At 38.8% G+C, this 26,887-nt stretch overlaps 2 protein-coding genes across 4 annotated transcripts in view; both read left to right on the top strand.

Moving 5' to 3' along the window:
• LOC115760392 (synaptosomal-associated protein 25) overlaps positions 1-26,887 on the top strand; it is a 298,733-nt gene that overhangs the window by 102,610 nt on the left and 169,236 nt on the right. For 2 of the 3 annotated variants that reach the window (XM_030701690.1, XM_030701689.1), the window contains exon 4: positions 6,334-6,382. The exons of the other annotated variant lie outside the window; for it this stretch is intronic. In XM_030701690.1, the coding sequence (XP_030557550.1) occupies positions 6,334-6,382 (49 nt within the window). The remainder of the gene's footprint in view (positions 1-6,333; positions 6,383-26,887) is intronic. 3 annotated transcript variants of the gene reach the window in all.
• On the top strand, positions 650-5,745 carry LOC115760355 (60S ribosomal protein L13a-like). The gene is given in 6 exon segments (XM_030701644.1): positions 650-704; positions 740-852; positions 855-1,095; positions 4,305-4,417; positions 4,420-4,660; positions 5,729-5,745. Coding segments are annotated over 6 exon segments (780 nt in total).

Genomic DNA, 26,887 nt, shown 5'->3' with positions numbered 1-26,887 from the left:
CATTTTGTTTTTCAAGATATCTTGACCAAACTCGGCATTTATTAGGTTTACTATACTCCTCACACATATGCAAAATCCTATTAAGATCGGACCACTATATCATATAGCTGCCATAGGAACGATCGGTCGAAAATTAAGTTGTTGTGTGAAAAAAATTTTGTTTATCAAGATATCTTGCCCAAACTCGGCATTAACTATTTTCCTTGTGCTTCTTAGATACGGGCAAAGCACTATAAGCATTATGAAAAGGTTGGGTCTGCAAGGGTATTAGATCTTCGGCGTGCCGAAGATAGCTTTTCTTTCTCGTTTTTTTATTAATCTTTATTACTTCAAATGAGCGCGTTGCGCGAACTGCATTTTGGCGTTGGAAGAAGAGAGATTAATCTGGCAAAATAGAGTAAAATGGTTTTGTGGAATTGTAAATGACAGAGAAAAGTCCACATATCCGGCCTCATAAAGTATGTTTATGTATATTCTTGTTCTGTGAGTTTATTCGTAATAGCCTTTGTTCACTGACCACATTTCTTAAACATTTTTGAAAATGTCATATTTTTGCAAAGTTTGTAAAATACGTTCTGTACGTTTTCCCATAAGAAAACACACAATTGTGAAATTTTTGTGTAATAGCCTCTGTCCACTGGCTTAAGAAATGTCACATTTCAAATTTCAAATATTGGTGTCCCACCGGTTGTCACCGGTAACATGTGAGTGGCAAAGTACCACTTCTTTAAATAAGCAGCTGATCGAGTTGCTTTAATTTACCATTTGTTTGGCCGCCTGGCCTCCGTGGTTGCCAAGTACCTGTTGCAGGGCGGCAAGGTGGCAGTAGTCCGCTGCGAGGAACTGAACCTTTCTCTTTTCACTTCTATAGAAACAAAATTAAGTTTTTGGCCTATTTGCGCAAACGCTGCAACGTGAACCCGGCTCGTGTCCCCTTCCACTTGTGTGCCCCGTCCATGATCTTTTACAAGGCTGTGCGTGGCATGATCCCGCACAAGACCAAGCGTAGCCAGGCTGCCCTCGCTCTGCATGTCTTCGATGGTATTCCATCGCCCTATGACAGGCGCCTTCGTGTTGTTGTCCCTATTGCAATGCGTGTGCAGCGGCGGCAATTAGCGCGGTCTGTTGCGAGTTCGAACCCTACCGAGGGAACTATGTTTTTATACCCTGAACCCATTATAAATGGGTATAAGGGTATATTGTATTTGTATGTATGTAACAGGCAGAAGGAAGCATCTCCCACCCCATAAAGTATATATATTCTTGATCAGCACAAATAGCCGAGTCGATCTAGCCATGTCCGTCTGTCTGTCTGTCCGTATGTATGAACGCAAGGATCTCGGAACCTATAAGAGCTAGAGACTTGAAATTTTTGTTTCCGATAATCGATAACTTACTCCGTTTCCAAGCAATCGATAAAAATCGATATCGATATCCTGTTTTTTGGGAAATTTTGGTAAATAATAAGAGCTAGAGTCACCAAACTTGACGTATGGCTTCTAAAATACAATATATATATGAATTTGATGTTGAAAGAAGAGGGTTCAGGGTATCCCCTAGTCGGGAGCTCCCGACTAGAACCTCTTATTTATTTTAATGACCCGTTCAATCAAAAATTGGTCTGAACTAAACGACACAACTTTACTAAAGAGGGTATAATGTATTTGTGCTAATATATGTTACAAGCAGTGAGAAGCAGCTCCGATCAACTTCAATAGCTGAATCTATCTAGCCATGTCCGTCTGTTTGTCTGTTCGTCCGTCCGTATGAATGACCGCAAGAATTTCAGAACCTATAAGAGCTAGAGACTTGAAATTTGGAACGAAGGTCCTCCTAGATCAAGTTTGTTTCCGATATTCGATTACTGACTCCGTTTTCAAGCAATCGATAAGTTCGATATCGAAATCCTGTTATTTTAGCAAATTGGGTAAATAATAATAGTTTGTGTCACTAAATTGATATGTTGCTTCTAAAGTATATATATATATATAATATCGTTCATTTTATAGCTATTGCCACCTCCCCGTTACCACAGCAAAGCTATAAATCAAGTTAAAAACCAACTTGTATTACCCACAAATTTAAGCCACTATTTAAATGCTATGACTTTTTGAGAATATACGAATATTTTATAGTACAATATGATTTGAATTCTATCAACAGCATCGCAATTGCGATAGTATTGTAGCAAGTGGAGAAGAGCAAGACATGACTTTGTGACTTTGCGAATTATAGGCATAGCAGTGCTTAGTAACTACAACAATAAGTTAGGAGAGTGCAGAAGCTTAGATAGAAGACTTTAGCCCCAAACGAAAAAGGGAGAGCAATGAATGAAATTTTTGTGTGCTTTTTCAAAATCGATTATTTTGATAATTCGTTGTTGCTGTTTTTAATGGAAAATGTTCTGAAGTTGTCATTGAATTTTGGGCAACGGCAGAAACAGCTGTAGACAGCCGGGTTTTGTATTTGCGATTTGTGTTTGCAATCTCGGTATCTTGCATCAGCTATTTTGAAAAAGAGCTTTTGATCCAAAAGGCCTCCCTGTGTATTTATTACTCGATGCGCGCGTAAAAACAATATGGATCTAGTTATGCAACATTGTTTTTATAATTTCTCAATTCATTTAAGTTATTTATACTGTTATTATCTGATATAAATACTAATTCCAACATACTTACAAATTAATAAATATATATATACTTATACATTATTAACACTTATCTATACACTTTTACAAACTATTTACATTGCATTTTGCTGCAAAGTATGCAGTGTCGCAATTGCGAGGGCTGTTCCTTAACTTATGAAGCACGCGATAGCGAGGGTTGCTTATAAACTTATCAAATATCCTATATTAAGTGTTATGTGGTAACTTATATATTCTTGATCAGCATCAACAGCCGAGTCGATAGAGCCATGTCTGACCATCTGTCTGTTTCTATGCGAACTAGTCTCTCAGTTTTAAAGCTATCTAAATGATTTTTTGCAGAAGTCCCTCTTTCTGTTGCACGCTGCACATATGTGAAAACCAGCTGGATCGGACCACCATCATATAGCTGCCATAGGAACGATCGGTCGAAAATTCAGATTTTGTATGAAAAAACATTTTGTTTATCAAGATATCTTGACCAAACTCGGCATTTATTAGTTCTACTTTACTCCTCATATATATGCGAAATCCTATTAAGATCGGAACACTATATCATATAGCTGCCCTAGGAACAATTGGTCGAAAATTAAGTTTTTGTATGAAAAAACATTTTGTTTTTCAAGATATCTTGACCAAACTCGGCATTTATTAGTTTTACTTTACTCCTCATATATATGCAAAATCCTATTAAGATCGGACCACTATATCATATAGCTGCCATAGGAACGATCGGTCGAAAATTAAGTTTTTGTATGAAAAAACATTTTATTTTTCAAGATATCTTGACCAAACTCTGCATTTATTAGTCTTACTTTACTCCTCACATTTAAGCAAAATCCTATTAAGATCGGACCACTATATCATATAGCTGCCAAAGGGACGATCGGTCGAAAATTCAGTTGTTGTATGAAAAAACATTTTGTTTTTCAAGATATCTTGACCAAACTCGGCATTTATTAGGTTTACTATACTCCTCACACATATGCAAAATCCTATTAAGATCGGACCACTATATCATATAGCTGCCATAGGAACGATCGGTCGAAAATTAAGTTGTTGTGTGAAAAAAATTTTGTTTATCAAGATATCTTGCCCAAACTCGGCATTAACTATTTTCCTTGTGCTTCTTAGATACGGGCAAAGCACTATAAGCATTATGAAAAGGTTGGGTCTGCAAGGGTATTAGATCTTCGGCGTGCCGAAGATAGCTTTTCTTTCTCGTTTTTTTATTAATCTTTATTACTTCAAATGAGCGCGTTGCGCGAACTGCATTTTGGCGTTGGAAGAAGAGAGATTAATCTGGCAAAATAGAGTAAAATGGTTTTGTGGAATTGTAAATGACAGAGAAAAGTCCACATATCCGGCCTCATAAAGTATGTTTATGTATATTCTTGTTCTGTGAGTTTATTCGTAATAGCCTTTGTTCACTGACCACATTTCTTAAACATTTTTGAAAATGTCATATTTTTGCAAAGTTTGTAAAATACGTTCTGTACGTTTTCCCATAAGAAAACACACAATTGTGAAATTTTTGTGTAATAGCCTCTGTCCACTGGCTTAAGAAATGTCACATTTCAAATTTCAAATATTGGTGTCCCACCGGTTGTCACCGGTAACATGTGAGTGGCAAAGTACCACTTCTTTAAATAAGCAGCTGATCGAGTTGCTTTAATTTACCATTTGTTTGGCCGCCTGGCCTCCGTGGTTGCCAAGTACCTGTTGCAGGGCGGCAAGGTGGCAGTAGTCCGCTGCGAGGAACTGAACCTTTCTCTTTTCACTTCTATAGAAACAAAATTAAGTTTTTGGCCTATTTGCGCAAACGCTGCAACGTGAACCCGGCTCGTGTCCCCTTCCACTTGTGTGCCCCGTCCATGATCTTTTACAAGGCTGTGCGTGGCATGATCCCGCACAAGACCAAGCGTAGCCAGGCTGCCCTCGCTCTGCATGTCTTCGATGGTATTCCATCGCCCTATGACAGGCGCCTTCGTGTTGTTGTCCCTATTGCAATGCGTGTGCAGCGGCGGCAATTAGCGCGGTCTGTTGCGAGTTCGAACCCTACCGAGGGAACTATGTTTTTATACCCTGAACCCATTATAAATGGGTATAAGGGTATATTGTATTTGTATGTATGTAACAGGCAGAAGGAAGCATCTCCCACCCCATAAAGTATATATATTCTTGATCAGCACAAATAGCCGAGTCGATCTAGCCATGTCCGTCTGTCTGTCTGTCCGTATGTATGAACGCAAGGATCTCGGAACCTATAAGAGCTAGAGACTTGAAATTTTTGTTTCCGATAATCGATAACTTACTCCGTTTCCAAGCAATCGATAAAAATCGATATCGATATCCTGTTTTTTGGGAAATTTTGGTAAATAATAAGAGCTAGAGTCACCAAACTTGACGTATGGCTTCTAAAATACAATATATATATGCATTTGATGTTGAAAGAAGAGGGTTCAGGGTATCCCCTAGTTGGGAGCTCCCGACTAGAACCTCTTATTTATTTTAATGACCCGTTCAATCAAAAATTGGTCTGAACTAAACGACACAACTTTACTAAAGAGGGTATAATGTATTTGTGCTAATATATGTTACAAGCAGTGAGAAGCAGCTCCGATCAACTTCAATAGCTGAATCTATCTAGCCATGTCCGTCTGTTTGTCTGTTCGTCCGTCCGTATGAATGACCGCAAGAATTTCAGAACCTATAAGAGCTAGAGACTTGAAATTTGGAACGAAGGTCCTCCTAGATCAAGTTTGTTTCCGATATTCGATTACTGACTCCGTTTTCAAGCAATCGATAAGTTCGATATCGAAATCCTGTTATTTTAGCAAATTGGGTAAATAATAATAGTTTGTGTCACTAAATTGATATTTTGCTTCTAAATTATATATATATATATAATATCGTTCATTTTATAGCTATTGCCACCTCCCCGTTACCACAGCAAAGCTATAAATCAAGTTAAAAACCAACTTGCATTACCCACAAATTTAAGCCACTATTTAAATGCTATGACTTTTTGAGAATATACGAATATTTTATAGTACAATATGATTTGAATTCTATCAACAGCATCGCAATTGCGATAGTATTGTAGCAAGTGGAGAAGAGCAAGACATGACTTTGTGACTTTGCGAATTATAGGCATAGCAGTGCTTAGTAACTACAACAATAAGTTAGGAGAGTGCAGAAGCTTAGATAGAAGACTTTAGCCCCAAACGAAAAAGGGAGAGCAATGAATGAAATTTTTGTGTGCTTTTTCAAAATCGATTATTTTGATAATTCGTTGTTGCTGTTTTTAATGGAAAATGTTCTGAAGTTGTCATTGAATTTTGGGCAACGGCAGAAACAGCTGTAGACAGCCGGGTTTTGTATTTGCGATTTGTGTTTGCAATCTCGGTATCTTGCATCAGCTATTTTGAAAAAGAGCTTTTGATCCAAAAGGCCTCCCTGTGTATTTATTACTCGATGCGCGCGTAAAAACAATATGGATCTAGTTATGCAACATTGTTTTTATAATTTCTCAATTCATTTAAGTTATTTATACTGTTATTATCTGATATAAATACTAATTCCAACATACTTACAAATTAATAAATATATATATACTTATACATTATTAACACTTATCTATACACTTTTACAAACTATTTACATTGCATTTTGCTGCACACCAGAGCAAGGAGGCAGGAATACGTACACTTGTAGCCCTTGATGATCAAGGAGGTGAGTCCCCTACTAACACAACAAACTGCCACATTCTTATAGGGTATAAAGTAGAGAATATAAAATAACTATTTTGCCTTGAATAACTAGATTTACAGCACTACATAACATGAAGCACATTTTTATTACAATTACATTTTTTACATTTTAAAAAATTTACCCAAAAAAAATATACATCCTGTGTACCAATGATGTCTTCCTACAGCGATTAAAATATTCTTTGGTAACGAAAATAACTTAGTTGCAGAAGTGCAACAAAAAAAGTTTAGATGCAGTTTTCTTTATCTATTAATTAACTTTATTTCACAACAAAAATATATTCAATAATTATAAACCCTTGCAAAGGGTTATAATTTATAATTTTGTTGTGAAATGTGTAACGCATAGAAGGAGAAATCTCCGACCCCATAAAGTATATATACTCTTGATCAGTATCAACAGCAGTGTCGATATAGCCATGTAGGTCTGTCCGCCTGTATATTTCTATGCGAACTAGTCCCTCAGTCTTAAAGCCTTTTTTATGAAACTCTGCAGAAGTCTCTCTTTCTGTTGCACGCAGCACATATGTCACAACCAACTGGATCGGACCACTATATCATATTGCTGCCATAGGAACGATCGGTGGAAAATTTAGTTGTTGTATGGAAACAAATTTTGTTTATCAAGATATCTTGACCAAACTCGGCATTTTTTATTATTAGTATGCTCCTCATATATATGCAAAATCCTATTGAGATCGGACCACTATATCAAATAGCTGCCATAGGAACAATCGGCCGAAAATTAAGTTGTAGTATGAAAAAAAAATTTGTACAAATATATCATATATCTGCCATAGGGTCGAAAACTAGGTTTTTGATTAAAAACCTTGTTTGCTTATTAAGATATCTTGACCTAACTCGGCATTAACTATTTTCCCTGTGCTTCTTAGATACGGGCAAAGCACTATAAGGGTTTTAGATCTTCGGCGTACCGAAGATAGCCTACCTTTCTCATTAATAATATTAGAGTTTTAAGGAAAAAAACAAAAAAGACATGTTTTTTGGTTCCAAAATTATCTTTGTACACCATACTATTCTAGCACTTAAGCTGCATACAAAATGCAAAAATGGTTATTGTGGTTTTTGAATGTGTACATAGGCATTTTTGGCACATCTTGGAAGCAGGTTTCAAAGAATTTTTTATTAAATTGTTTAATATGTGGGTATGGCTGAAAAATATTTAAGCATTGCGGAACGTCGGATAATTTTAAATATGCACGTGAAGCAACAAAAATCTTATGGAGAAATTGCGAAAATGATATGTCGAGGTCGTTCCACGGTACAATTTGTAATTGGTCGGTTCAAATATGAAGGGCGTGTGAAAATTAAGTCTAAATCTGGCCGCCCACAAAGTTTGGCAACAGCAATTGGTTAGCTAATAAGCGAATGGTTGCCACGGATGCATTTATAACTGCACATAATATAAGTTTTGAGCTTCTTCGATCCAGTCAGAAGCAAGTGCACCCCGAGAAAGTTAGAAAAGCCGTAGTAGGTGCCGAAAAACTGGTTTTGTCCATGTAAAATCGGCTTAAGACAGTCATTAAAATAGAGGATACCCTACCAAATATTAGTTTTAAGTTATTTACCTATTAAGAATAATTCTAAGGTAATTAGTTTAAGTGTACGAACCTTTTATTGGAGGCAAAAACGTGCCATTTTTATACCCTGAACCCACTATAAATGGGTATAGGGGTATATTGTATTTGTGCAAAATCCAAATGTATATAACAGGCAGAAGGAAGCATCTCCGACCCCATAAAGTATATATATTCTTGATTAGCATCAATAGCCGAGTCGATCTAGCCATGTCCGCCTGTCTTTCCGTCCGTCCGTCTGTATGTTTGAACGCAAGGATCTCAGAACCTATAAGAGCTAGATATATAGGTGCTCAAAGTGGCCGCGCAGATCGAGTTTGTTTCCGATAATCGATAGCTTGCTCCGTTTCCAAGCAATCAATAAAAATCGATATCGATATCCTGTTTTTTGGGCAATTTTGGTAAATAATAAGAGCTAGAGTCACCAAACTTGACATATAGCTTCTAAAATAGAATATATATATTCATTTGATATTGAAAGAAGAGGGTTCAGGGTATCCCCTAGCCGGGAGCTCCCGACTAGAACCGCTTACTTGTTTCTTCATGACTTTTATATTATTCAAAATATTGAATATTTTTTTTGTTGTGAAATAAAGTAAATAAATAGATAAAGAAAACTGCAGTTAAACTTTCTTTGTTAATTTTCTGCAACAAAGTTATTTTCGTTACCAAAGAATATTTTAATCGCTGTTCGAAGATATTATTGGTACACTGAATATCGAAAAACTTTCTTGTACTTCCATATAAAACTTCTTAATATACAAAAATTTAGGTATGGGAATGAAATATGTATGTATTGTCGGTCCGTCAGTATGTATTAACACAAGGATCTCGAAGTTATTAAAGCTTAAGGAAAGAAAATTTAAAATGTAACTATTTTTAAACGTATGGAGCAGAAAATAAAAATCACTATTCTGTTCTATCGTGGAATTTTTTATTTAATTTTTTGTCAAGGGTTTTTTTGCCGTCTTGAACATAGATGCGTCAAGTGAGGCGATAAACACAGTTTAGCAGACTTCACTAAAAGTAAAAAGTTACCGGCGTACTGCGTACCCAGTGGAGGCGACTATGCTGCTTCATATTAAGGCTGCGCCGTTTATAAGTGGGAGCTCCCGATTGGAGTTGACGATGGAACAAATGATGGAGAAAATATTTAGCCTGATGACGAAAATGCTAGCCACTGCTGTTGGTAAGCTATGCAAGTAAGGCTGAACCTCACCATGTAGAGTGCGAACTGTCTGTGCAAAAGCAGGCCAGCGGGCAAACACTTTGTGAAGACCACCAACAGAGATATACTCCTAATATCAGAATCTCACTTCCCCCAGAGATCGTACTTCTCCATCAATGGCTTTGATATTATTTACACCAACCCCCCAAACGGTAGAGCCCGAGGTGGAGCTGCAATGCTTATCAAAAAAGGGATTAAATATATTGAACTGCCAGTATACAAACAAGATTGGGTGCAGTGTGCCCAGGTCATGCTACCCAGCCCGCTCGGCGACCTAACAATTGCGGCTGCATATCTACCATCCAGGTATACTGTTAAGGACAACGAGCTAGTTACCACGAGAAATAGCTTCAACCCTGGAACGCCAGCAAGAGACATTTATCTATGGACTTCTGAGGTAGCCACTCTCGTTGCGGAAAAGGGGCGACTCAGGCGTAGTTGGGTTCCTATCCGCAGCTCATGGGATAAAAACCTCTTCAACAGATCCACAAAACGCTTAAGGGAGCTACTGTAAAACTTGAGGAAGAGCGCCCTTGATAGGTTCCTCAAGGATCTCGAACCATTAAATAGCTTATGGCAGGTCACACGCCATATTAAACGACCGGGGGAAGGACAGCTGTTGTCCGAAAAGCAAACGGGGACTGGTGCCAATCAGACCAAGATAGAGTAGATGCATTTGCAGAGCACCTTCATGACTCATTCATGCCGATTGATCGCTACTCATTGGCGGACAAATCGGACACTAGCCGTTTCTTGAAGATACCAAGTGTGGGCGACACACGGATCGCATCAGCATCCCTGGACGAGATTAAAATGAGGTTGCTCTACTCAACCTAAAAAAGGCGCCTGGTCACGATGGCATCGACGCAAAGGCGATAAAAATGCTGCATAAAAATTTAATTCAGTTGCTGACCAACGTTTTTAAGCGATGTTTTGAGATTGGCATTTTTCCTTTCCCGGTGGTAACGAGCTGAGGTAATTTTTATACCAAAGCCTGGTAAACCTGAGGCCTATCTCTCCTCCTATCGTCCCATAAGCATACTGGCTACTCTCTAAATTGCTCGAAAGAGTTTTTTTACGCAGAGTGCTGCCAGTATTGAACGAGGCTTGTTTTATCCCAGACCATCAGTTGAGCCTCAGGCGCCTCCACGGAACACCGGAACAGTGCCATAGGATAGTAGAGCGAATAATGCAATCATTCGAAGAAAAGAAGTATCGCTATGCGGTCATGCTCGACGTGAGGTAAGCCTTTGATAGGGTTTAGCACCCCGGTCTACTGCATAAAATTAAGGCGAGCTTACCAGCATCCTACTTCGAATTTCTTAAATGCTACATTTCTTGCAGACAGTTTTCCACAAAGTGTGGTGATGCTATCTCGTCTATAAAGAACATCAGAGCCGCAGCGCACTGGGACCACTGTTATACACGGTGTACACAGCCGACATGCCTGGCAGCCCGAATCAGAGCCTCTTGGTCGCCACGTACGCGGATGATGCTGCTATTCTTACAATGGCCAACACACCGCAGTACGCGTTCTCCATTATGCAGCGTCAATTGGACTCCCTGGACAGCTGGCTGAAAAGGTATAACATCTCGATCAAACAGGAAAAGTCCACCCATGCCACCTTCTGCGCTAAGGTAACTGACCGCCAGTTTTCCTAGATGGAAATGAGGCTGAAAGCAACTTGAAAAAATATTACTGGCTGATCGGCAGGCAGTCCAAATAGAAGCTTCGCGTCAAGCCTTTAGTTTATAAATCAATTATTATGCCAACATGGACTTACGGCATCCATCTTAGGGGTACCGCCAGCAAGAACAACCTGAGCATTATTTAGCGGTTTCGAAATAAAACTGTGCGTATTTTATTCAACGCGCATACCTATCATGAAAACAAGGTAATTCACGGCCCGCTAAATATTCCTTGGGTAAAAGAGGCTATTGACAAGCTGAGTGATCGCTACATCGCCAGACTAGGCCACCCAATAATCTTGCCACTATCCTGTTAGACAACAGCTCAACAACAAGACGGCTCAAAAGGAAGCACCCACTTGACCTCCCACAAAGAGTCTAACTCCACACATTCCACTGCTCCCCCTACACTTAACAAACATATAGATACACGTAATACTTAAAACTTAGCTGCCAACGCTTGCAGAAAACATATAATTATTGCCCAAAACCCGTTCAGATTTTAAGTAAACTAAATAATTATGTTAAAAAAAAAATGTATTCTTTAAAGATTTTTTACAGTTCAACAAAGTTTTCAGCTTGACCATTGGATGCAGGATGTCTCTCTCTTGCCACTGCTGGGCCGGCCACTCGTGCCACTCGCTCAGCGTTGGGAGTCCCTGACCATATTCCCTTGACCATCGCGCTAGAACTGTTGCTTGAGTGACGAGACAGTTGCCAACGATTCAAGCATGTGAGATCCTGATGGTCTGGGGTCCTCTATTCTCTTAGATTGCCTCTTATCGTCTCTAGAGTCCTCGCGCTCTAGTGGCAGGCTGCCTACCGTCCGTTGGAGTAGGTGCAGTCATGACGCTACATCCCGCAGGCCATCGAATTGCGGAGGCGGTATAAGCGCAAATTTGTTACCTCTTTTTGTTGAAAATTCGCGAGTTGTCCGCTTCTCGATTCAAAATAACCACTGCAGAAACTGACGACTTTCTCCGACGAAATTCGTCTCGGACTCCTCGCCATTAAAAATTTATTAGTGGATAAATTGGATATTAGTTCTTTGGAGGCGAACCAGTTAAATAATGCCACATATTTCTTATGCGATGGCTTTCCATGCATTTGAAAGGTGGTGCCAATTAGACCAGAGCGTTCGCAGTTGATCTGCAAAATTTCCCATAATTTGTGTAAGCAGAAGAAGTTTGCACTTAAAACAACGGATGCGTGATCCAACTGTCTGACGACTGACCTCTTGAGCTTTAATTAGCTACAGTAGTTCATGAAGTAAACTCACTAGATCTCTTAGGCTAAAAATTCGTCATATGCAGGTATTCAATACAGCTTCTAGCGAATTTATTCAGAAGTAGCGGAAGCTTGCCTTTGTACGAAAAAGAAACATTTACTTTAGGAGGACGTATCCTATTCGCAACAACGACTTAAATTAAATTTGTTGGATAACTTCAAATATTTTCTCGAAAGCTTATTTCCTTTCGAGTGAGTGTATATTCTGTTAAATTCTAGTGCTCGGTTTTCATTATTTTGTATAAGACGAATGAAGCGGATGGCATGCGATAAAAAACTGTCGATAATTGGCAAGATAGGTGGTCGGTCTACCATAGCTGCTCGTCGAATAGACGTTTTGGTCGGTCTACCATAGCTGCTAGTCGAATAGACGTTTTGGTCGGTCTACCATAGCTGCCAGTCGAATAGACGTTTTGCGTACTTCTAAAGCACACATTTCATTTGTCATCAGAGGCTGGGTAACCGAACATGATTCTCTTGGTTCCATCAATAATGACGACCAACAAAAGCAATTCGACGCAATTAACTCGTTTTAATCGTCTTGGTGAATAGTTCACCATCGCTCACTTCCCGTGGTAATTGATACTTGTAGTCTCCCCATATTTTGGAACTAAGAGTGATCCACAATCTAAATGGTCTACGGGCTGTAAAATAACCTTACGAATAAACGCCTTTAGTTTATTTATACCCTGAACCCATTGAAAAAGGGTAAAAAGGGTATAATGTATTTGTGCAAATGGCAGAAGGAAGCATCTCCGACTCCATAAAGTATATATTTACTTGATCAGCATCAACAGCCGAGTCGATCTAGTCATGTCCGTCTGTCTGTCCGTCCGTCTGTTCGTATGTATGAACGCAAGCATCTCAGAACTTATAAGAGCCATAGACTTCAAATTGGCTGTAGGTCCTCCTAGTGCCCGCGCAGCTCGAGTTTGTTTCCGATATTCGATAACTTGTCTCGTTTCCAAGTAATCTATAAAAATCGAAATCCTGTTATATAAAAAACAAGAGCTAGAGTCTCCTGTTGCGAGCTCGAACCCTAGCGAGGGAACTATGTTTTTCTTTTTTAGGCTGGTGTGGCTGTTGAGTAGAGTCCGCAGCAGTAATGCGGCCAGTTGCAAGTTCGAACTCTGCCAAGGGAACTTTTTTTTTTTAAATTTATCTTTAAGTAAGAGGCTCTGGTCGGAAGTTCCCGGCTAGGAAATACTCTGAACCCTCTTCTACCAACACCAAATGTAGCTTGCGCTTCGCACTCGTTTGCTTTAGCAAAAAAAAAAAAATTTTTTTTAAAGTAGTTCCCTCGGTAGGGCGCGAACTCGCAACAGACCGCATTAATTGCTGCCGCCTGTAGTCTACAGCCACGCCAATAATTGAGTCCTTATGAGAGAAATACGGATAAAAATAGCAGCACAATACAATCGCAATACCAATGTTGCTGATAGAATTCAAAGAAGACACGCATGAATGAGTATGTGTACACATATACAGATACAGGCCACCAAAACCCATTTTTTTTTTTTTAATAACTTTACGTTTCTGAACCAATTTTGATAAAACTTTTCAACAGTACAATTGTGGCTTTAATTGGCGAACAAAACAAATTGGCTTATTTACTTAATTTACAGCTATGTGGTGGTAGCGGAAAAGAAGCGATAGCTATAAAATGAAATATACTTGATATATTTATACTATTTTAAAAGCTACATGTTTAGCTAGCTCTAAAAACCTAATATATTTGCCCAAAAAAACAGAATTTCGATACCAACTTTTACTTGAAAACTTGGCAAGCTATCGAATATGAGGACCTACATTTAAGTCAAGTCTCTAGCTCTTATAGGTTCTGAGATTCATACAAACGGACAGAAGGACTGACGGATGGACAGCCGAGCGCACAGACAGACAGACATGGCTAGATCGACTCGGCTATTGATGCTGATGAAGAATGTATATAGTTTATGGGTTCGAAGACGCTTCTCTCTGCCTGTTACATACAAATACATTATAACCTTTTACCCATTTTTAATGGGTTTAGAGTATCCAAATTAAATGCTGAAAGCCTGATTAGAATGCATAATTTTCTAATGGGATCATCGACCCATGGAGGTATTTTATTTGCACGTCCGGCCAACTATGCCCCTTTTCCCAGCTAATTTTGGCAGTGACAATATTAGAGCCTACAGCTAAAAAGTGCGTTAGTACAGAAAATAGTGTTCCTCAATAAAAATTAACAATAATCTTAATTTACTATTTTTTTAAGAAAATACAATAAATAATAAAAAAGAAAGAAAGAATTTATAAATGAGGTAATTTGATTTATAAACGAGTGTCTTCCTCATTATTCAATAGATTATACAATAGATAATGAAATTATATTCTTAAAGCCTAGTTAGAGAACATACATTTCTAAATAGCATCACCGACTGATGGAGGTGACGCTATTAGAGCCAGTGACGCTATTAGAGCCTACATCTAAGCAGAAATGTGTAAGTAGGAAAAAAGTGTTCTTAAGTAAAATTACAAATAATCTCGATTTGCTATATTAATTAAGAAAATACAATAAATAGGAAAAATAGGAAAAAAGAAAGTAAGAAGTATAAAGTAAAGAAATGTAAGCTAGATATAAAGAGTGTTAAGTATATAGGACAGAGAAAAGTAATGGGAAATAACCGACCCGGTGGGGGAAAATTTACAGCCTGTCCAGCAAGCTATGCCCCGGCTCATAGCTGGGAATAGTCAGTGTCTTCCCGAAGGTATCCTGAAAGCAACGATTTTATTAGGGGTAGAGAAAGTGTGGTAGAGAAAACGTGATGAAAACTATTATAATCTTTGTGCACGTAGGGGCGATAATTTCTGATTGGTCTAGCCGGAACAGAGAATTGAGACTCTATGTTGCCAATAATCAACTTATGTAGAAGGACAACACCGAGAATTGTCCTACGGTTGGTTAACGACGGAAGGTTAAGAAGAAGCAGCCGGCTGGAGTAGTATGGCAACCGTAGATTAGGGTCCCAATTTAAACCTCGTAAGGTAAAAAGCAGAAATTGCTTCTGAACAGATTCAATACGATCCTGGCTATTGTTATACTGCGGAGACCAGATACAAGAGCAGTGTTCAAGGATAGGGCGAACAAGAAAGAAGTACAGAAGATTCGTTTTAAAAGGATCGTTAAACTCTTTAGACCATCGTTTAGTGAATCCAATCCAAATACTCATTAACGATAGTATCTATGTGAAGATTGAAACAGGGTTTAGAATCAAAAAGAACGCCTAGATCCTTAACTGTTAGTATACGATGCAAAGGGATATTGTCGGTTGTACAACTGACAAGATAAGGTGTAGTACTATTAAATGTCATAAACATACACTTTGAACTTTTCAGATGCAATTGATTGGCCGAACACCAAAGTTGCATAGCGTTGAAATCGTCTTGTAGACGAGAATGATGTAGGGGATTATTGTATGATAAAATAAGTTTCACATCGTCCGCATACATGAGTTCACGGGCATGTGATATAACAGAGGGGAGATCATTTATAAAAGGAGTAACAGGTAAGAGGTTCTAGTCGGGAGCTCCCGACTTGAAATACCCTGAACCCTCTTATTCCAACACAAAAAAAAAAAAAAAAAAAAAAAGCCCTTGGCAGGGTTCGAACTGGCAAGTGACCGCATTACTTGACATCGACTCTACTCAACAGTCACACCAGCAAAAAAAAAATACTTTCCCCAGTAGGGCTCGAACTCGCGACATACCGCACTACTTGATATGCCTCTATTCAGCAGCCACACCAATAATTAAGTACCTATGATAAAAAAGGAACAAAAATAGCATTACAGAAATTACCATGCTGTTAGAATGCGAAGTAGACGCGCATGGATGTGTGTGTGTGTACATGTGCACAGAAATTCTTACAGCTGCTCCCCATTCAATTGCGCAGTTGCATATAACTTTGGTTTATCTTAACCGATCTTTATAAAATTTTCTACAGTATATCTTATTGTACCATTGAATATTTGAGTATTCTGAAAAAGTCAATTGCATTTAAATTGTGGTTAAAATTGGTTGGCAATAAAAGTTGGGTTATTAACTTAATTTATAGCTCTGCGGTGGTAGCGGGGAGGTGGCGATAGGTATGAAATGTAAGATACTTGAAATATCTAAAATATTCTAGAAGCAATATATCATGTTTGGTGGCTCTAGCTCTTATTATTTACCCAATTTGCTAAAAAAAAAAACAGAATGTCGATATCGATTTTTATCGATTGCTTGGAAACGGAGTAAGTTATCGATTATCGGAAACAAACAATCTACGCGGGAACTAGGAGCATCTACATCTAAAATTTCAAGTCTCTAGCTCTTATAGGTTCTAAGATCCTTGCGTTCATACATACGGACGGACGGACAGACATACGGACATGGCTTGATCGACTCGACTATTGATGCTGATCAAGAATATATATACTTTATGGGGTCGTATATGCTTCCTTCTGCCTGTTACATACATTTGCATGTTGCACAAATACAATATACCCTTTTACCCATTTTCAATGGGTTCAGGGTATAAAAAGTAAAGATCCAAGATGACTACCTTGAGGAACACCAGAAGTAACGTGAGCCTGTTTAGAGGTAGTAAGCCTTAGTATTACTCTTTGGGTCCTACCTTTTAAATAAAAATTAATCCAAAGCAAAAGAGACGGAGGGAAACCTATTCGGTCAAGTTTAAAAAGTCAAGTGTCATGGTGCACAGAGTCAAACGCCTTACTGAAGTCAGTGTAAATGAGATCAGTTTGCATTTTCGAAAGGAAAGCATCATTTACCAAGGAAGTAAACTCAAGCAGATTGGTCGTAGTTGACCGATTCTTTACGAATCCATGTTAAACAGGGGAAACAACTGATTTACAAAAATGCTGCAATTTCGAAGTGATTATTTTTTCAAATGATTTAGGAATAGCGGACAGTTTTGTAATGCCCCTCTAATTTTGCATATCAGACTTCCCACCTTTCTTGTGGATAGGAATGATATAAGATTCTTTCTAAAGAGATGGAAAGACAGAAGATTCAAGGGATAAATTAAAAAGCTTTAGCAATGGATAAAGAAGGGAAGAACTACACTCCTTTAGTAGACAACTAGGAATATTGTCCGGCCCAGGAGAGTAAGAAGATTTTAAAGAGTTTATAACTTATAGGAAAGAGAATTGTGAAATATTGGGAGGAGGTATAGAACTAGAGGAAGAAATAGTATAAGTGTAAGAAATTAGTATTAGGAAAGACCGAAGCGTAATTTGATTGGAAAAAATTTGCAAAGAGGTTAGCAGAATCAGAGTCATTGCTAGGTTTATCCATCCCGAGAGAAAAATAAGATGGCAAACTTGAAGATCTACGCTTCAAATTTACAAAATTATAAAACTGTCTTGGATTTAGGGCAAATTGCCTTTTACAACGAGATAGATAATTCTCATAGCATTGGGAATTCAGAAGAAAGAAGTTCGACATGGCTATGGAATATTTAACCAAGTCTGTACACGAACCAGACATTTTAAACTTTTTAAAATATTTTGATTTTACATTTTTTAGATGTGATAATCTGGGAGTAAAAAGTAGTCGAAGGAATTGACTTAGGAATACACACATCTAAGAGGGAGTTTAGGGTGTTATAAAAAAAATTGATGCCACTATTCATATCAACCGAGTCATATAAGAAAGACCAATCGGTTGCATAAATAAGCTGATTCAGCAATGAATAATTTCCTTTGCGAAAGCAACGGTGGGGCTTAATGGCTGATGAACACGAAATGAGAGGATTATAATTGAGTATTGCAATCTCTAAAGTAGGATGATATACATCCTCAGGAATAGATAAAGAAGGGGACCTTGACACATTAGAAATAAGGTAGTCGTTAACAAATACAAGGTCAAGTGTTCTATTCAAATGATTAGGAATTAAATTGATTGGTAACAACGAAAACTCAAGCATGCTAATCTATAAAATCGTGCTGTGCTGATAATTTTCGGCAGTGAATAATGACCAAGAGATGTTCGGCAAATTAAAATCACCCAACATCATAAATAGATCATTATCACGCACGTGTGAAGAAACTTCTTTAATACAAGTAATATGTTTCATATAAACTTGAATATCAGAAGAAGGAGGGACATAAGAGCATTTAATATAGATATTCCGTGTAGGAAAAGACACCTTAACTGAGACAATCTCAGCGTCAGTAGGCGTACTAAAACAGAAAAGTTCAGACTGGAGAGTGGCTTTAACAGCAATTAACACCCCACCTCCACGAGTCGGCCGATCATTTCTATGCAAAATAAAGTTATTCGAAAAAAGCTCAAAATCAGATATGGTTGAATTTAAACATGTTTCTGAAAATGCTATTATATCGGACTCGAAGGAAGTGCAGGCCATGAAAAGATATAAGCTTTGAAATGAGACCTCTGACATGCTGATGATGAATAAAGATTTTTTTTTTGGGGCAAAAATGGTACTCTGTATTGAGGGGACTAAAAGGGTGACAGGCTGGTTACGCATTTTAGGCATCAACTCGTGAATCATGTGTGGAGGCCAAAATTTGAAATAACAAATGATTGGGAACATATCATGTGAAACATTTATTTTGATTGATGATATTTCACGAGGGGTGGAGAAATTAAAGTTGGTTATTGACACGCTAGCAGAAGATTTGCTAGCAATATAGGCTCTCAATGACTCAGAAGTGGTGTCCGACGACAGTCGAGACACAAAATCTTGCCTACGAGGAGGAACAACGGTTAGAGTAGGCGCTGATGGGGCTGCAGGTTGATACAGGAGTTGAAGGAGCTAAAGAGGCATCATGATTGTTTTTAACAATCTGGGCAAGATTGCGCGCAGGTCTACCTTAGCGGCCAGCAGCTGACGGGGCTGAGGCAGTTTGGATAACTGGGACGGGATCAGGTACGGGCTCTACCGGGACTACTACCGGGGTTGAAACAGGGGTAATTGGGCAGTCGCTTGGAGAAGGCGATGAAGACAACATTGGAGATAAATCCAAGTCTGAACAGACGTAGAGGGCAATTGCAATAGTTGAGGCTCCAACCGGCGATTGGTTGGAGACTCGAATTTGTATTTGCCAAGTAACTCAAAACTCGAGTCAATTTTACTCGAGAGTTGCTTAGCCACATTATTCAATTGTAAGAATTGATTTCTCACAGAATTAAACATTCTGGGCACGATCAAAGTAAGCCGCCGCAGCCCTTCTTGGCAGTTGCAGCGATCTTGTCGCAATCACGCCCAGTGAGACCTGCACATTTAGCATGCATCATATTCTCACACAGCTAGCAATTAACAGATTGCGGCAGTGCAGAATCATCAGCTTGCTTGAACGTGCATGGTTTCTTACAGCACGACATCATTATTATTTGCATATGCAAGTTGCGAGACCGCAGAGCAAAACGAGAATGCCCAAAAATTGAGGAAGTAAACACTCAAAAAACAATTATTCGTACATAAACAAATTGTTTAGAGCGAAAAGCATTAGCAAAAATTAGCGAGAGCGCGATGCACATGCAGAAATATGCAGCAGCGAGCACACGCACAAACTAACAAAATAATTAACAGACTTACGCTGCACAACAGATAACATTTTGCACAATTTATAAAAGCTTATTAAATAAATCACCAAAAATGCAAAATTTATAAACAAAAAGCAGGATTAATGCGCAAAAACATATAAAAATCTTGGAGCACAAGTAAAACACGTCAATCACTCTCAACTGAGAACCCTGCCCGAAAATCTATGCACTACTCATAGCTGGGAACGGTCAGTGAGTTCCGAAAGATATTGTGAAAGCAACGATTTTATAAGGGGTAGGGGTAGTTCGGTACAGAAAACATGATGCAAACTATTATAATTTTTACATAGCACGCAAAGAGGATTGTGCATAGCGTAATCGGTTGTGCACATAAGTAGGAATACGGGTGACAATTCCTGGTAGGTCTAGACGGAACAGAGAATTGAAGACGCCCTAGCAGAAAAGAAAAATACAATCGCCAACAATTAGCTTATGTTAAAAGACAACACCGAGAATTGTACGAAGGAAGCTCAAGAAGAAGAGGCCTGGTGGAGTAGGGTGGGAACCGAAAATACAGGTCCCAATTTCAGCAAAAAGCTGAAATTGCCTCTGAACAGATTCAATACGTTCCTGCGGAGACCAGCTGCAAGAGCATTATTCAAGGATAGGGCGAACAGGAGAAATTTATATGAGTTTGGTTATGAAAGGATTCCTAAAATCTTTAGACTAAAGTTTAATGAACCCAATTATACCTTTGGCCTCATTAACGATGGTATTTAAATGAAAATCTAAGCAGAGTTTAGAATCAAAAAGAACGCCTAGATCCTTGACTGTTAGTATGGAGTATTTTCGACTGTATAACTGACAAGATAAGTTGATGTTCGATTGGAGGTCATAAACATACACTTTGAAAAATTTAGATGCAGTTGATTGGCCGAACACCAACGTTGCATAGCGTTTTTAACAAGGAAGTAAATTCAGGCAGAGTGGTCGTAGTTGACCGATTCTTTACGAGTCCATGTTGAACAGGGTTTGCAGAAACAACCTTTAGTAGCAAGATAGACCCAAAAAGGATATGAGGTCATGCAAAATACTTCGAGGGTGAAAGTTCCTGATTGCCTAAATATTTTGAAGGGAATTTGATTACGTCATTCACGTGGACGCAACAATTGTGGATATGAGGTATTTGTCGTCTACGGTTTATTGATTTAGTTTCCTAATATTCATTTCTATCCTTTTTTGTCGACAGCTCAGTAGGGTGTTATGTGGTGATCTGGACTGACTTAGTTTAGTAGTTTGACTTCTGCATTAAAAAACTCGGCAATGGTTCCCTGTCTGTGTGGATAGTGTCTACAGTATTACTATTTTTCGGCAAAACTACTTAGTGGTCCAAAAATGCTTCTGGTCAGTGCTTGATTTCTTTGTATCTTTGAAAGGAGGGTGTGGTTAGTCATCACCGATCTTTGTTAAATTTACATTAGGTCATTTGATAAATTTGATTGGTTCTGGGCCATGTTCATGATCAATCGAGTTTTTTGTTAGATCGATGTTTGCATTTAGATTTTTTAAATATCAAGGCCGATATTTCCGTTGAACTCTTTTAAGTTTTGTAGGATGAAAAAATAAGTTTTAACATTAAATAAATTAATAGAATTGTTGTGGGTTTTTCGATGAGCGCATAGTTTGCCAGCCCTGGAAGCGGCTAATTATAAATTTTGGAAGACCCGCTGTCGATAAGGAACCTTATGGCTTGTCCTGCTACTGTTTTATTTGATGAAGGGGAATTGGGGATGGATCTCTTAAAAAATTACAGGATTCTATGTCGGGCAAATCGTTTTCCGTTCCGAAGACGTCGGTCTGGGCGACAGATTCATAACTCTCACTTGCCTCTTTCTGACCCTTAGTCGTATTGTTAATTCTCTGCATGGATTACCTTGTTGCTGGTTTTGTAAAAAATTGTGTCTGTAGCGCAAAGACGCCTCTACTTTAATGGGTTCCGTGTTGTTTTGAGACTTGTTTGTTGTGGCTGGTTATTGACCGGACTATTGCCTGAATTGTGACCATTAGATTCGCTTTTACAAAACAGTGCGATTTTGCCCTGGGAATTAAAGCTATCAGCGGATTGTTGCCGGTCGTTCTGACGCCATCTCTGGGGACACTGAGCTTTTATGTTTTCCTCATTGTATTTGGCATAACTTGCCGCGAATGCATTGTAATTGTTGCTTACTTCTTACACCTGCGCAAAGGCCAAAGCCATTGGCAATTTTGGTTGAAGGGAGACTAGGTTCTTCCTAGTCTTCCCTTAGGTATTTCTTGAGTTCGGACCTGAATGTTGACAGAGCTTTACTTTTATATTTTTCGTTTAAGACTGCTACGAATCGTTTGCTTCTTTCGATTACGTCATAACATTTTAGTAAAGACATCGCACAACCCAACGTTGCGTTGGCAGCACCTTGTACTTTGTTGCGTATAATTTAAACTGCCTAGTAATGGTTAAGGCTCTCATAATATGGCTTGAAAATTTTGTAGGCGTCAATTTCTGTCTGTCGCCAAAAGAAATAGTCTTCTTGTTTGCCGTCAAATTCTTGAAAACATAAAGTCAATAACTTTTACCTTTTAATAAGCCACCTGAAGATTATTTGATAATGCTGAATTTATATGATCTATTATCGTTTCTTCTGTAACAGTTGTTGTTTATTGAAGACAAGAGGACTATTCTTTCGACTGCGTTGTGACTTTTCGATCCATAAGGATTGCTGGCACCAATCATCATTGTCTCGAAAATCATAATACCAATTTTGTTTGCAAGCTGACATACAAGTGCACACATTCTGTGATGCGTCAATACCTGCTTATGGCTGTTGCGTGTATGTGTGCTCTACGCACACGTATGGTAATATTGACGTTTAGTTTTTGACTGCTAAATCTCAAGTGGCTCCAGTCAAGAAACTGACGCCTTCTCAATCACTGAGTAGGCTGATTATAGCGGCCGAGAACATATTCATTGGCAAGTTGCACAGCGACCATTTTTGGTTTGAATCGTTGATTTTCTTGACTATCTGCAATGCACTATCTAACAAATGCACACATGTATCTTAAAAATGCACGTTTGCTGACATCGTGTCCCGTGGATGTCCAGCTAATGATAAATTTGTTCTGTACGCTTTGTCATTGAAGCAAGTTTATGTCGCTCAGCAACTTTATTACACTTATCACAAATTTCCACATACGCCCACTTCAAATCAGATTCTCGAAGATCAAGAAAACGTTTTGATCCAACAGAGGCATTAGCACTGTTCTTATTTTATGTAAGTTCAATTTAAATTGTTTTTATAACAAATTTAATTCGAACAAATTTATTACAGCTTTTGCTGTGATATTTGTGTCCGTTAGTTATTTTTGCTGACACTCACTTTTTGCGGCGTTAATTACTATAATTTACAAATCGAGTGAGATTTTTATCGATTGACCGCCAATTAAGGCAGTCGTGATGGAGTCATTTATCACGCTATTAATTGCGATCGGGTTAACTTGTATGTATGTTGTGCACTGAGGTTGGTTCGGTAGAAAGAGTTTATTCTAAATCTTATTATAATATTTGTATACATGTTAACATATTAAAATAAACACTTTGAACACTTTGTCTGTTACCAGCTGATCATGGGTAGGTTCAAAGAGGATGGGATTTGGCTTTTCTAACATACTAACATAATTTAATGAAATTGCATAATCATAAGGATCAAATTATAAATACTGATTTTCTATAAAGCCAACATCCGTACACAGCATACACAAGTTAATACAAATTTTTAGGATAGACCAGCGAAAAAAAACTCAGAAAATTAGTTAGTGAATACATATATATATTCATTAATATTTGTATATTTACGCCCATGCAAACATAGTTACTTGCACACCCCTATATAACCGAAGATGAAAGTACATTCTGTGATTTTCGTTTTTGACCACCTTTGAGTGCATTTACAGTTGATGCTCCTGCTTTTGCTGTCATATTCGTCTCCATAACTATTACTTTACGCAGTTCATTTTGTAAGGTTGTATTGAAGCTACTGATCGGGGTGCTGATCTCAGCCTGCCCAGATCTAGAAGTTACAATATCCTTGTATATTAATGCACCCAAAATAAATACATCCATAGACATTCAAGGCATAACATAAGGCATGTCCAAGCACTGCTAGCGATTACCTCCGTCTATGGCTATTGTTCACATTAATTCCCTAGAATAAGTTTAACAAAATTATGAAATGCTCTAACGGTTCTCCGATTCTGTCGGGCCTTCGACACCGACCTTGTAAAGATAGGAATCCTCCAAATCCGCCATATTGTCAACACCGTCTGGTGCTGTGGACGCTGCTCTAGGTGACGCTGGCGGGAGTCGGGCGCTCCTCTACGTAGGGCTGAGGGTTCAGCGAATAGGGACCTTCTACGAATATGGTAGTCTCCTCTACTGTCATCAGGACCGCGACGCTATCCAGCCAGTCTATGGTATCAGCCTATCCATGGAGACCGTGTGGCCGTACTGGCGAGGTGGCTCCTTCTCGTACCACAGCTCGTAAAAGGAGCATGCCTGGCAGGGGTAGCACTGCTAGCTTTCGGGGCTTCGTACTCTCGCTGCAGTCATCGTCCGAGATATTTAAACCCTCTGGGTCTATCTGCGAAATTGATTTGTTTGTTAACTTATCTATTACTTAAACGTTATTACCCTGTTCTAACAATGCAGCTTATAACAACAGAGATATATCGCAAACCCCTTTCTTAAGTTGGATTGGCTTCTCGAAACGCACGATGTTTGGGATAAGGCCATCGAATTTGGTCGCCAATTTCGCTGCATAGCGAAGGCCTTAGCGGCGTCGGAGAGTTGATGCTCCCGTAAGAGAACCATTGAGTCCAGCGTAGGCTCTTTGCCCTGATTCTTTGACAGGTCTCTGAAGGATACAGTGATGCCTTGAGCTTGCCCAATAGGTAGTGGACATCAAACTAGAACTCCTGAAATTCCAACGCCCATTGTGCATTCTACCGGAGGATCTCTCGATTTTGTTGAGACACTTTTGTGCTAGGTGATCTGTGATCACATAAAAGTGGCAAGCTTCTAGTATCCGCACACTTGCACTGTATCGAAGATTCGTCTACAATAATGCGATATTCTACAACCGACTTATGGGTATCGGTGTCGATCTGCTCCTGGTTGGGGCGACGCCGCTGCCCGTATCCTTTTCCTAGCACCGGTAACAATCCTGGCTGCTCCTGTGAACAATAGACATTAAACAACTTGGGATCCTCCTTGGCGAATTTTCCCACCTGCGCACACCTATGTCATGACCGTCATGGATCGATCCTTGCTCCGCTATCTAGGGAACGCTACCTGGCCGATTCGAAGCTCCTCAACGCGGCCTTCCTTTTCCAGCATAATTTCTTAAGTCAAAAGTCACAAGTTCTCCTGCCTGGTGTATTAAAAATTGGCATTAACCTTACTCCACTTTTTCTTTCTTTTACTTGTTTCGCCTTCTGTTTCCTTGAAGTCAGCTGAATTTAACTCTTGTTATTTACCTTCTCGTGTGCTCCTCCTTGTACCCTTTTCTTCTCCTTTTATTTTGTTAAATGCAATTTTTTTTTTAATTTTATCCTTTTGTTTTGTTTTTAGTCAAAAAACCTACCAATGTCACCGTGTTGATCACTATTGTTAGTTAAATTTATTTTATTATTTATTTATTTTTTAAGTCGTTTATTTATTTATTTTTTTTTTTATGATATTATAAGTTTGCTTATAATTATTCACTTAGTTATTATTTGTCCATTCATTGGTTAGGTTGAACGTCGGATTACCTCGGAGATGGAGAAATACAAAGAGTTAGCCTATTTCGGTTTACTATATTAATTAAGCGGACCCTGACGTACTGCTTGGAACCCTAGCGCTCCTCTGAACACTTACTACTGTTGGTTGCCTCACATAATTAGATCGTTCTTTCCAATGTCTGTATGAAGTAATAATTTTCCAACAAACTTGCAATTTATGGCATGCTACTTCAGGGTAGGGAGCATGTAACAACAAAGTAGAGTTTTTTTTTTTTCGTGGAATATTCTTGTATGTGGAGTGCAATGACTCTCCAAGATAACACCAACCTGTTTATATGTCATGTAAACAGGAGAGTGGTGCATAATCGATGTAGTAAACAGTCTGGCTATAAACCAATTAACTTCAATAAAACAACCTTTTTGATGATCCTATCAGTTTTTTTTTTTTTTAATTAAAATTCTTTTTTTATTATCTGATATGCTATTATCGCAGTCTAGCAACTTTTATCAGAGTGAGGATTGGTGGGTTCATAGTTTACAATAGCTTTGGTTAAAAGCTAGCGTAGTTTGCATATTTACATTTATATGTATGTTTATTTTTGTTTAGACTAGATTCTATTTTGTTTGGTTGGGGGTCTGCATGCTACACCAAAGGCGGCGATCGGGTAGGTCCTTTTAGCCTCCTTCTTCTTAGTTTCATTAGCAGGTTCCTTGAAGGGACGTTAGAGTGGTTGTGGAGCTTGACCAGGTAGCTCGTTGACTCTCCGCTGACAATGTCACTTATAATTGGAACCTTAAGGTCCTTTGTGATGTCCCGTCTGCGAATATACCATTCGGCTCCAGAAATGTTTGCAAGGTCTTGGTCTGAATGATGCGAAGGTTTGCTTAGTTGAGTTTTTGCTGCTATACCGTAAGCCTAGGGACGCAGGGACAAAGATTATCTTATAGATAAGGACATTTTTTCTTCAGTCGATAATAATAATGGTCATGCACCTGCTTTAAGAGCTCGCCTTGGAGAAAAAGTCCGGAGCAGGAGTCTTGCGCTGGGTATGAGAGACCGTAGCACATTTTTCAGAGTTCACTGAAATGTGGCATCTACTGGTCCAGTATTCGAGGGGCTTGAGGATGCAGGATGTGCGTTGCTTCATACACGCATATATTTTTGGCAAGCATTGCCATGTCATCAGCAAACGTGGCCAGCAGTGGGTCCTGCCGACTAATAAGAGCCATTTCGTTGGCCGTGGGCATATTGTGCGTAAAGAGGCTGTTAAATGTGGGGTGAGAGGCTATGCCATCC

The sequence above is a fragment of the Drosophila novamexicana genome, unplaced genomic scaffold, assembly GCF_003285875.2.
Source record: "Drosophila novamexicana strain 15010-1031.04,08,12 unplaced genomic scaffold, DnovRS2.1 tig00000434-arrow-pilon, whole genome shotgun sequence".
Lineage (NCBI taxonomy): Eukaryota > Metazoa > Arthropoda > Insecta > Diptera > Drosophilidae > Drosophila > Drosophila novamexicana.
The sequence above is the reverse complement of the archived record's forward strand: the minus strand, read 5'-3'. Positions and strand labels throughout refer to the sequence as shown.